General features: G+C 38.8%; 1 protein-coding gene across 1 annotated transcript in view; it reads left to right on the forward strand.

Moving 5' to 3' along the window:
* The window catches only part of LOC110403037 (SH3 domain-binding glutamic acid-rich protein-like), a 28336-nt gene that overhangs the window by 1792 nt on the left and 13866 nt on the right, over positions 1-12678 (forward strand). The window contains exons 2-3 of the mRNA XM_021405793.1: positions 6473-6658; positions 11374-11454. Coding sequence (XP_021261468.1) covers positions 6536-6658; positions 11374-11454 — 204 coding nt within the window. The 5' untranslated portion in view covers positions 6473-6535. The remainder of the gene's footprint in view (positions 1-6472; positions 6659-11373; positions 11455-12678) is intronic.

Here is a 12678-nt window from a genome sequence, read left to right on the forward strand (position 1 = left end):
GGTTCGGATGCATGCAATTGGCCCAGTCACCCTCCTTAGTACTAGGAAATGGACTGACACAATCATTTCAGAAGTGCCTGAACCCTGCAGTTTGAATCATGATCTGAGTTTTTTAACAGCTGGAAGTATTTGTAATATGTAAGTTAGAAGTATTTGGCTTATTTCAGTAAGAAATCTCTGATCTCTGCTATAATTACTTTTGAACCTATGTTCCCTCTGCCCTCTCCTCCCTTTTGTAATGTGAAAAAATGTCCTTATTGTGGTCAGGGAGAAGGTGCAAGCCCTTTTATGCTGGTGGTAGCTGAGTCTGCGCCAACACAACTTTAAACATTTCCCTACAGCTCTGTGATCTCCCTCTGCACTGAGTTGCCCGATCCCTGTCCCTTGTCCCTTGTCCCTTCCCCCTCTCCTGAACATTTCTCCAGCCCTGCCTCATTGGTGCAGGACTCTCCTTTGCCTTTTATGGACTGCCATTCTGTCAATCTAATTCGATAAGGCTGGGGGCAGGTGCAAACCCCCTGCTGTGGCTCCTCTTACTATCCAATCCTCGAACCGGCCCCTCATCGCAAAATACCTAAGAGCCAATGGAGTGGGAAAACCTGGGACCCTGAGGAGAGGGAGAGCTAAAGCTGGTGGATTGCTGTGGGGGGCACCCATTTAGGATCTGGGTGCTGCTGAAGGCTGGGATTCCTCTTGGGACTTTGTTGACTTGTGGATAGCAGGCGTGCTCTGCTGATTCATTTTCATCACTGTCAAAATGGTGATCAAAGTCTTTGTAGCCACATCTTCGGGGTCTACAGCGGTAGGTGTCTCATTTAACGTACGCCTCTTTCTGCTGGGATCAAGCTGGTAAATTAGCCTAGAAGATCCCACAATAGGCTAAGTTTGCATGTAAAGGGAAAACACTGATTTTATTCTCATCTGCATTGACCACTTTATTTTTGAAAGCAACTCAAGATGTAGAAAATTCATGTTAATGCAAACTTGCTCGAATGTTAGATTTTAATATAGGTATAAAATTTCCATATAAATGATCTGTCAGTTAATAGATTTGTTTCTGTTTGAAGAAGTGTATACAAAATATATTAATTGAAGAAGGAAGAGCGGAGATTGTATTTGCACAAATGCTAAGGTAGGTTGTTTATAGTAGAAATTAATGTATTTATTTTAAAGGAAACTTCAGGACACTGCTCCTGCTGAATGGGAGCTGTGTCTGATAAAGAGCCTGAAGTCAAAGTGAGCTGAATAAAGTTCTGCAGAAAGAATGTCTTCTCCATCCTCTTTTTTTTTCTTTGTTTTTTAAGTATCTCTTAAAATGGGGTACTGTTGATTCTTAAAATTGAGATCTACTGCTGTAGCTGTCAGCATAGTGTATTAGTTGAAGGAAAGGGCATGTGAATAGTAGAGAGGTTGGAAGTCTGTGGGAGGTGGGAACTGGGAAAGGACTGTTTCCTTTTATATCCAGTTCCCATATCATCTCAGATTGCAGCTTTCCTTTGGCAGTCACTCATTCCCAATGACATGGCTAAACAATTTGGCTGGTGCATGCACATAGCTGTAACTACATCTCTGTCTCTCTGACACTGGCCTCATGTCTTTAAGAAGCTTCCAGAGCTGAAAAGCTCCAAAAAAAAAAAACAAAAAAAAAAAACAAAAAACCCCCCCAAAAAAAAACCGATGCCCTGATCACAGGACCATCATCTCTAGAAAATGAACTGGGAGATATTTCCTAGAAGTCAAAGTTTCAAAAGGAACTTTTGCAGCTCTCTCATCAGCTTTTTTTTTTCCTGCCTATATGTAAGCTTGACACTCTGAATTTACCATTGACATTTTACTGTTCCTTTTTTAATAAGAAACCTTAAATGCAAGACAGAGAAAGAAGAGGAGGAGGTTGGAAACTGCATGTTTGTTAATTTGTAATGTAGCAGTGACTGCTTAAACAGTGTTCTAAATTGCCACGAAGTGTGCATTGGCAGTCTTTTCTCTCCTGTTCGATCTCCTGTTTTGGTCTCCCTTGACTGACCAAACAAGAGCCTTACCTGCTCCCTTTACCAGTCATCTGTTCTGTGGAGAAGGTGTGACCATGACCAAAATCCAACTGCAGACATCCTCTATGTGTGTTGTGGCCATTACCTTGGTCCTCCTTCAAGACTGATATTGTGCGACTCTGGCGTGGATTGTTGCCATTCCAGCTAGAGGTTTGGGGTTGCAGTTCAGCGAATCAACTGAGTGTTTTAATTAAATGTTGACATTCAGGAGGTCACTTAAGCAATTAAAATGAAACATATCATATACTTAGTACTATCTGAACCCAAATCTTTCCTTTGCCATACATAATTCTTGCATCACTCTCCCAGCTTTCAGCAATAACTACCTCCTTTCCTGTTGGACTGCAATGAAGGGGGGGTACGTGTATGCTACACTGAACACAGGGCAACATGCAAACTTTATCCAGTCATTTTGTGCTGTTAAGCATTGCTACTGTCAGTTATTACTTCTCTGAGAAAGACAACTGATGCCAGTGAACTGCAATAGGCTATAAGCTTATTAATGCCATTCTCTACTATATGCTAGCAGCCTTCAAAGCTGTCAGTGAGATCCCAGACATATTGAAAGGAAGAGTATGGCATCTCTGCCAGGCAATATGCCTCTGTATTTCCTTCTTGCTATTGTGTGGGTTGTATGAATAGCTGTAGCAATCTCAGAAGGCAGCATGTGTTTGGATTACTGGTACATAACTGTAATTCCAAGTAAACACAATGTTCAGCTGGAGAATTTTTCCACATTTAATGATTAAAATAGATGGAAGGTATCTTTTCAGTGAGCATTGTGTAAGTTTTGGTATATATTAAATAAAACTCATGCAAGGAGCCAACACAAACCCCAGTATATTATTATATTATGAATTTTGTATCAGCCTTGTACAACTTCTACTGTTCCTCTCCATGGAAATCTTTAGTAAAAGGCAAAAGATTTGTACGATCTGAAGAGAAAACAGAGTATCTTTTAGAAGAATGGATTTCATCCCTATGGGTTTTAAATTGGAAGTCTAAATTGCCTGTGTAGCACTGATGATCTCTCTTCATTGTGTCTGGTCTCCATCAAATGCATGTTGTTAATTCTGAATTTCAAAATATGATGCTGACCACTCCTGTTGTAGGCCAGCACACTGTCATTAGTAAAGAATTAAAATCATTTCCATTTTATGTACTACACAATTACATTACTAATTGCAACTGGTTGTCATGTTAAGAAGTACTTTTTAAAAGTGAATGCAATGAACCCAGCAGCATTCTGGTGCTCTGAATCAGATGCTCGAGTGATGTAATTCAGTGTAGGTCTAGAGCAGACTGGTTTGTATTTTTCCCTCAGTGATTCAGAAATTTCTGTAACTTAGCTTTAACGATAACTTTAGCTTAATGATCTTTCTGTGCCAAAAATAGCTGATATTGAGCTATGCATGAAGGCAAGCAGGAGTGGAGACACTTACAGCATAAAAAAAGTACTAAATGATTGGCTTGAAAGAAGCATTCAATGCTAAAATAATTTTGTTAGTAGCCACAGAAGTGTTTAGAAATGGGTAAATTCCTGCAAAATACAAGTGTACTGTGAGAATGGGGATTCATGTCTTACACAGAGGTCTTCTAAAGTCTTGCTTTCTAGTGTTTATGGTTAGGGCACCTCTACAACCCCTTTCTTTCAGTGTTTCTGTTTTTTTAACTTACTTTCAAATCTGCAGGTCTCAGTTGTAATGTAACACAATCACATCAGAAAGACTAAGCAAGATGTAGACTAATGAGATTAATACTTGATAGAATAAAGAGCCACAGCAGAAAGTTAGAATGTAATAGATAAGAATGTTGATCAACCGATTGTCTGTGTCTCAGTTAGAACGGAGAGTTGCAGCAGCCTTGCCTGCTGACATTGACGTTCCCACTGCAGTAAGTTGTTGACTAGATACCATTTGCTTCTACCACAGGCAGCTGGTCAGTGGGAATGCTCTGGATTGCAAGAATATAGATAGCATTCAGTTACGCATCAGGTGAAACTACTGATATCTGTAGCTCTTACACTCTAGATAGATGATATTTATTTGAAAGAGTCCTTTCTTAATTTAAGGGACTGTCAGCTAGGCATAGCAGAACTTAAGCTTTGTTGAAAGGGAAAATGGCATTGATGAAATAATATCTTGCTCACCACCACTTCCAGGGAATCTATGGCTGAGTAATCTGAATTCTTCCCATGCCATCAGACACAAGTGAGGGCACAAACAAGCTCCTGCAATCTCATCCATTCTGGGAAACCTTTGTGTGTCCTCTGTGTTGTTATGAACTGGAAGATTTCCCTGAGTGCTGTTTGCTAGAGACATTCTTACGGTTGCCCAGCTACCTGGTGCCACCCATGGCAGAGGCTCTCCTTATGGTTTTATACTTAGTGTCTGTCTCAGGCACCGAATCTTTTGCTCTGCCTAAACCCTAGTCATTCTAAGTCTGAAGTATCACCTCCTGCGTAGTTTATTGTTACTGTCATCATGAAAAACATCTTGTCTTATCCAGGCACAATTGCATGTAGCGTTATTTATCCTCAGCATTCCATTTTTCTGGCACTGTCTGAGCCTCCTGTGTATTATGAACTTCAAACTGAAGAAAAAATTGTTTATCCAGTGTTAATTCTGAAAGATATAGCTGCAGCCATACGCAGGGGAGCACAGACTCAGTAGTTCTGTTTTCCTTATCTCCTCAGCGGCACAATCTGTCTGGCACTTGCTATTCCAGGAGCCATATCTCCTTCAGTGCTCCAAGGGACAAGCTGATGCTGAAATTGCAGCTGACAACACTTAACTGCACTGGCTTTCAGAGCAAGTGGTAGAACTCTTAGTACTGTCTCATGCAGATTTTATTAACTGTTTATACAAACATAATTCTGCCACCTCCGATGAAGTATGCACGTGTTCCTCAGGCAATCCTTTCTGCCAGGTGTGTTTAGCAAACAACCATGCAACTAATTAAGAAAATGACCTCTAATTAACAATTGAAAATAAGAAAATAAATGAGCACCTTTGAGAACTGTCAGCCTCGTGGCTTGTGAACAGATTAGAGCAGTGTTTGCATTCAAAGTTATTTGCTTTTGCTAGCTCACCATAAACCTCTGCTGCTAAATTAACGTGCATAAAATGCTCTATATTTTTATTTCTTATAAGCAAAATGTAACTGTATAGGTAGAATGTATCCTTAATTAAACTAGAACAAGAATTTCTATGCTTAATAATAACAAAAATTCACTCCACCAATAGGATAGGCTTGCAGTCTACTTCAGCTTTTCAGGTTTATTAGATTATAGAAATACATAACCCATGGGTATTTCTCATCTCATTGCCTGTCTCAAACTGATTTATGCTAGGTTGGTGTCACTTTAAATTCAAGTGCTCAGATTTCTGATTTGCAGAAGATCTGGTTTCAAATCATATGATGGCTTATATGTAAAACTTGGATATGTCATTCTAGCTACTGTAATCTTTATATCACACAAAGTTGCTGCATGGAGGAACAGAACTGGAAGGAGAGTCATCTCTGGAGCAAGATTGTGCTAGGCAGTAATATAGTTGTGTGTGACCAAGGAGCAGCATGAGGGAATTTGTACAGATCAGTCCAAACAGTGTTTGCTTCAAATACTGCAGTTCTTGCAGGACAAAAATTTGGCCTAGCAAGTCTAGAAATGTTAAAAACTGACAAAATTGGGAAGTTGTTTAAATGTTGCTTTGTAGCAGCAGCCCTTTAGTTGAGAAGTATAATGATTATTATTACATCTTTAAGCTAAAAGGATAAGCCATAGGCAAAGCATAAGCTATAGGCTTGATGCCTCAATCCTAGGTCTGTACAGTACTAGCATCAAAGGAATAAGGCCACAGTTGAATTCTAGTTGACATGTAAGCTTTGTATAACATGCTTTATTTATACATGATACGTTCTCCATGGCCATACTGGAACATTGTTGTCTATAATGTGGGAAATATTCAAGCATAGGAATTAAACTGTATTTGATTTTCACTTACTTTAATTATGCATAGCATTGAAGAACAGGAACTGAGAAACACATACAGCTCTGAAATCTAAATGTCATATGTAAAGAGTAGGAAAAAGGAAGGTGTCATATATTGAGGAGAATATGTACATATCTGCATATGTAGGCAGGATTAGTTTAGTACACAACACTCACAGATCTGGAAACAGAGTAGGAGGCTTTCTGCTGAGCTTCTTTTCTAAGATGGAGGGAAAAAGGAAGCTAGGGGAAAGAAAACTAACAGTAGTGGTCTGGAAGTGTTGAATCTCAGCTTCAAAAGGTTTGGGGGGCACTGAAGCAGTGGATCCAACTTGACATATTTGCATCAGCTCTGCTTGTAACAGTAATTGCTTTCTGAAAACAAATTTCAATTTTAAAAAAGCGGTTTTGTTTCTTTTGCTTTCCTAACCAGATAAAAAAGAAACAGCAAGAGGTAGTGGGCTTTTTAGAGGCCAACAAGATTGACTTTCAGCAAATGGACATAGCAGGTGATGAAGACAACAGGAAATGGATGAGAGAGAATGTTCCTGGAGAAAAAAAGCCTCAAAATGGAATTCCTCTTCCTCCACAGATCTTCAATGAGGAGCGGTACTGTGGGGTAAGAAGCTATTTGAAAATCTAATGCCTTTGGACGGTCTTCTTTCACAGAAAGTGACACTTTTTCATTACTAAGAAGTGTCCCCAAACAATCTCCTTAAGACAATTAGAGATTCACTTTGAAGGACCAATTCTTACAAAGTGTTTTTAAGCACAGAAAGGAAATTAACGATAAGATTATTCCTTTTTTTTTTTTTTTTTTTAAGAGAAAAATACAGTTGGAAAAGTGATTAGAAAAACTCTGCTTAACAGGCTGAATTGATTATCCCCTGCAGACCTATGCCTATGCATGGAGTTTGCCACCTGTGAGGAGCTCCATGTTTTTCCTCTCACATTCTCCTACCTCCTGCTGTGTAGCTCACTCACACTTTAGCCTGTTGTTGGCTCACTGCCTAAATTCTTACTTCAGCTCCTGAAGCCCAAAGTCAGTACTGGCTAGGTGATACTATGGCTTCTTCACACAATATCACAGGATAACCAAATGTAGACTGTGAAAACAGCTCAACTGCACTTGCAGTAGTGAGTGCTCAGTTATGTGGTTTAACAATATTGACCTACTTGGTAGCTGTTTGGTGCTTCACTTCTCAAACTTTGAGTTAATTTTGTGTGATGTATGGTGGTTGCTTGAGCTGCTAGGAAGTCAAGCGGATGTCTCAGACACCAGGGGCTGTGAACAAGCATCTTTCTTTTCTACTGTGTTATAGGAAATACATTTAACTGGAATGGTTTGTATGTGTGGTTTGAGTTACTGAAATTAAATTACTTATTCAATAAATCCAGCTCTTCAAAACAGAAATGGTAACACATTTTCACGTGTGCTTGTAATAAGTTATTTCTCTTGAGAAAGTTCAAATCAGTGACATAATACTTTTACAATGTAAATATTAGGATTGAGATTCAAAGGAGAAATCAGAGACAGTTTTTTTTGCTTACAGTATGTATGGAAATACAAGCTGGAAAGTACTCCGATATGATCTCTGAAGTGAACTTGCAAAGTACTCTGAAACGCAGCTCACATAGTGAGTCCAGTTTTATGTTACTCAACAAATCCAGTGTGAACTACTGTAAAGGTTGCTTTGGGAGAGCAGGGATTTGCATGTCATAATGTTTTCAGAATTAACTGAAGTACTCTGAGAAAAGAAGTTGGTAGTATGAGTAATGAGTACGATTGTTTCCTCATTTTCTCACAGGAATCTTAAAAGAGAACTTGGTAGGTTAGATTTCATGGACATTTTAACATCTGATCTGTACCAATAAAAAGTATCACTTGATATATCTTACCCTGGATTTTGTGGCAGCCAATGTTGCCATAAATATTTCTGAGACTCCCCTGAGAGGTTATCTAGTGAATTGAAGAGTAATTGCCTTGCAAAGCATTGCAGCCAGTCAGCCTTGCCAGTAAATGATAAATATACCATCTTTACTCCATGTGTGAAGCCATTTCAGGAAGCCAAATAATCTGCATCTAAAAGTAAATTTATGTTCAAGAGAAGTCCTTTGCAAAAACATCTCAGTTTGGAAAAGAGTCCAGAAATTAATTGTAGCTACTGATTTAAAAACTAAATCAAACTTACAATTAGTTTAAACATCTCCGGAGTTCTTATGTGCCCAGCTTTCAAAGCTTATATCTAATGACCCCAATGGGTGCATAACAACAATTCATTTTTTGCATGACATCTCAACACAGTTTCCAAATAAATAAGGTAAAGATATCAGTACATGATCCTTACCCTTCTCCATGCGAGTAGGTGCCTTAAAGGAGCTGCAGAGTGAGATGAAGTGAGATGGTATGGGATGGTTGAGAACATGGCCAGCAGCTGGCAGGCTGCTGCAAAATTCCTCAGAGGGACCTGATGTCTTCCACAGTGTAACTACAGTACAAAGCTGGGGATTTGCATTCTACTTCCCTGCATAACCTCTGGAGGCCCAACAGACTAATCATTCTGAAATCCAGGACTGTTTTGCCCTGTTTGAAATTTACATAATGTATACACCTTAACTGTTCCTCCATGTCCCACTTCCTTTCTCTTCGGCACAAAGGAAAAATAGGGTGGAGGACAGTGAAGTTCAGTCCTGTGTCCTGAAGTCATGAAAGTCCCTTTAAAAAATATTGCTATTCTTATAAGACTCTTCAAGGGTCTTAGCTTCATGACATCTGTAAGCCTAGAATATATGCCTGGATTTATGCAGCCAGTTTATACCCATTTCCTCGTATGCCTTAACTGCCCTTTAGTTTAAGCAGTTCTCATCCAGTGTATTTGTAACTGGAGATCGTATCCTCTTAATGTTCTTTTTGCTGGGCTAAAAAAGTCAAGCTCTTTACACCACTGAGTGGTTTTTGTTTGTTTATTTGGTTTTTTTTTTTGTAAGACTTTTCTACTTTCTACTATCTTTTTTTTTCTTTCCTCATTCCCAAATGGTCTTTTTTTTTTCTTAGGTCAGAAATTGTTATATTTCTTTTTTGCTCCTTTATCCTTCTGAAATCTCCTCTTTACCTCACTTCCCTTCCCATTGATGGTCCTGTATGTTTTGTTCCCAGTCACACATCTATGTGTATATACATAAGCAGTATCCTGCACTGGGGGCATTGGGAAAATGAAAATTCAGAATAAAGATTTTCTTCCTCACCCTAAGAAAGAGGGATTTGAATAGAGACATGACAACCTCCAGCTATTTTAAAGGCTGCAGCTGCAACAAAGAGGAATTCATTATTGGTTTGAATTAAGTAGTGATCCTGCTTCAAGTAGGAGGTTGGACTAGATGGTCTCCTAAGGTCTCTTCCCACCTGAATTATCCTGCGGTTCTAGGACTTGGTGAAATATGTTCTGCTCCATAAACACTGGAGATGGATAAGATGTAATGGCCAAAAAAAAAAAAATGCAGCAAATGAAGTTTTAACCAGGTATCAGAAAAAAAAATATGTAGTGTTATCTAGTTGTCATTTGAGGAAACAGATTACAAATTGATTCTTTTTCTATGCCTGGCCATTGCACCAGTTTCACATTTCCATTCTAATCCATCAGTGTTGGCAATTATGTTCTTATTTGATCTTTTTCTTAATCTCTTTCTTTGCTCATGTCTAGACAGATGTCTGCATCTATGTCACTTTCTAAATATACTGAGCACTCTGTTGCTCTTGTCTTTGCTTTTGCTTAAAAAAAAAAACACCCAAATATCTAGAAAACTAGGAAGGAAAAGAAAAGTAAACTGCTTTTCTCTGTAAACTGAAATTTATGGGTTTCTCTTTAAACAGAAATCAACAGAATAAACTACCAACGTATATCTTTTTTGAAACAGTGGCTTTCTTAAATACTTAAGGCAAACACGGATTAGATAAGAAGGGAAACCCCACAGAAACAAAAGCAAAGAGATGGCTTGAGAAATGAATAACCTGGAACAGCAGCAGGTATTCTGCCTGTTCAGAATGAAATGTGTTCTGTGGCTTCTCCCAGATTGGGTAGTTCCTGTTGCTGTGTCTGTGTGAAAACCAATCTGTCCTTTCGATAAATCAGTGAAATGGGCTGTCATCCGGCCTGGCTGTTAAGCTGTATTACCTCTCCAAACTGGATTGAAATGTCATTGATTCCAGTGTTGTTGATATTAGGGTAGCTTCTAATTCATTTGCTGCAGCCTTTCCCTAGGATACCATTTGGCAGACATTTATGGAAATGCTAAAACAGCCCAGAAAAAACAACTCAGGTCCTAATGTAGCTTTACAAACAAGTGTCATGGATGAGTCAGCACCTTCTTATTTACAGGCTTCTATTTTCGGAGTTATCTGGGGTTAGAGGAAGGATAATAAAATGGTCATAGCAGTGATCTAGTACTCAGCAGACCTGTGTTTAGTACCCTATCTTTTACAGAGCTGCTGTGTGATTCTGGGCCAGTATGTATGAGCAGAGTTTCAGCTGACTTCTTAGATACATATTAACGTTTTTCTGTCTAGGATGTGAGTCATGAATTCCTCAGAAACAATCTACTGATAGCAGATTTTCCTTAGTCAATAGAAAGGTTGTAGAGACAAATATAAAGACCATGTGAGTTCTAGATGGTAGAATAGGAGCCATACATCCCATCTTTTCAGTTACTTTTCAGTTTTCAGCACTTAAGAGAAAATGGGCATTTATGATACTGATTTATATCTTCAGTTCACATTTGGACGAGACATTTGGGATGGTACATATACATTAGAGGGAACAACACAACCCTTTGCTAAGTTTGGCTGAAAAGGTACTGCATTTTCTGGTTACAGTGCCTTTCTTTAAAGCAGTTTCCTCATAATCATTTCACTTGTGATGTTATGTTGACTGTTCTCTTTTCTTTACTACAAAGCTGCCCAGAATTTTGAGGGCCTATTTTGTGTTCTTAATCACAGCGTGGTTTATCTTAACATTTGAATGAGAATAGCTTTCCTTTGGTATGTATAGCTGAGGCACATTAAAACGAGATGCTTAATTTCATCCGATTCTGATGTAGATATGATATAACTAAAGTGTAAGCTTCTGGAGAGATTTGCCCATTTGTTCCTTTTGCCAGCCAGGATGAAGTTCATTTTATCCAAATATTCTTCCTAAGGCTCAGATAATGCAGGGACTCGTAGAAATTCAGTAATTCTTGTCAATGTAAGAAAGATTTGCCTGGGCTAGTCTCTTCCTCCTGTCTTTTTTGTCTGATTTTTCTTACCAGTTCTCTGTTGTTTGTCTGTTCCATTTTTAGGACTTTGAATCCTTTTTCTCTGCTAAAGAAGAAAATATAATTTATTCATTCCTGGGTCTTGCTCCTCCTCCAGGCACAAAGGTATGCACTTCTGTCCTTCCATGGGGGCCATATATTTGATTTTAATAAAGGACAAAGATTAGCAGTGACTCAGCATGTCAGATGAAGGATGGTGGCAAGCATTACATTAGATGCTGGTGCAGCAAAATGTTCTTAAGGGAAAACTAATATGGCTGGTTCAGTATTAGAAAATACTTCTGTCTTCCCTTCTTTCAGTGCAGGCTTGTTACCATGCCTCCATCTGATAATTGTTTCTTTCTTTTCTTTTTTTTTCTTTTTTTTTTTTTTGACACAAACCAGTCAGGTTTTATCATGTTCAGCTTTTAAATGATGCAGAACTTCCAGAATAAATTTATAGGTTGTGTCAATCACAAGAAGCGTTCATTTATCCCTGACTGCATCAAACCTTGAGCAAATGAGGTCTTTGCTGGCCTCCAGCACGGGGGCTGGGTTGCTGGACCCATTCCATTCTGAACGGATACACACAGATTGGCACTATGAGGTTCAGTCCCTCTGCCTTGCGATAAATTAAGGTCTTAGACTTCACAAACTCCCTTTGGCAAGTCTACTCATTTTTCTCTATCCACAGTATTTGGAAAATGTTGTATTTATGACAAAAGCAGATCCTTTTTTTTCCCTTCTTTCTTCCTTTTACAGAAAGCAATGTGTTCTTTTTTTAACAGTCTTTTTATAGATAAAAGCTCTGTAACTGGCTATATTACAGCATATTACAGCTCTCTTATCTCACAACCACGTTTGATCATAGTCAAATATTTCTACCTTTAACATGGGTGATTGAAAAAACAAATTGAATCAGAGGAGTGATGAGTCAGTGACAGCATAGAACTCTGCTGCATTGTCATGACCTGGATGAAGAGCTGCCCTGGAGCGTGAGATCTGCTTTCTGATCTAACTAAGCCACCAACTCTCTACCAACTCTGAGTAAAACACCATTGTATATCCCTCTGCTCATCCTCTGCTGTAAAAGCATAGAGAAAAGCAAGGCTTTGCTAAGTGCTTTGAGAACTACAGGTGGAGAGATACACAGGGGAGAGCCACAGCTGCTATAAATGTTGTCTTTGAGTCCCTGTGTGATAAGTAACAAGTGATTTAAACTTTCTGTTTTAGCTATCACATCTCCCACCAAGGGAAATAAAAGTTACTTGCCTACCTCGCAAAAGTTTTTTGAGATTTTATTAAATTAACATCCACAGAGCCATGCGAGGCTTAAACAACTGCAGGTAT

Source organism: Numida meleagris, chromosome 1 (genome assembly GCF_002078875.1).
Source record: "Numida meleagris isolate 19003 breed g44 Domestic line chromosome 1, NumMel1.0, whole genome shotgun sequence".
NCBI lineage: Eukaryota > Metazoa > Chordata > Aves > Galliformes > Numididae > Numida > Numida meleagris.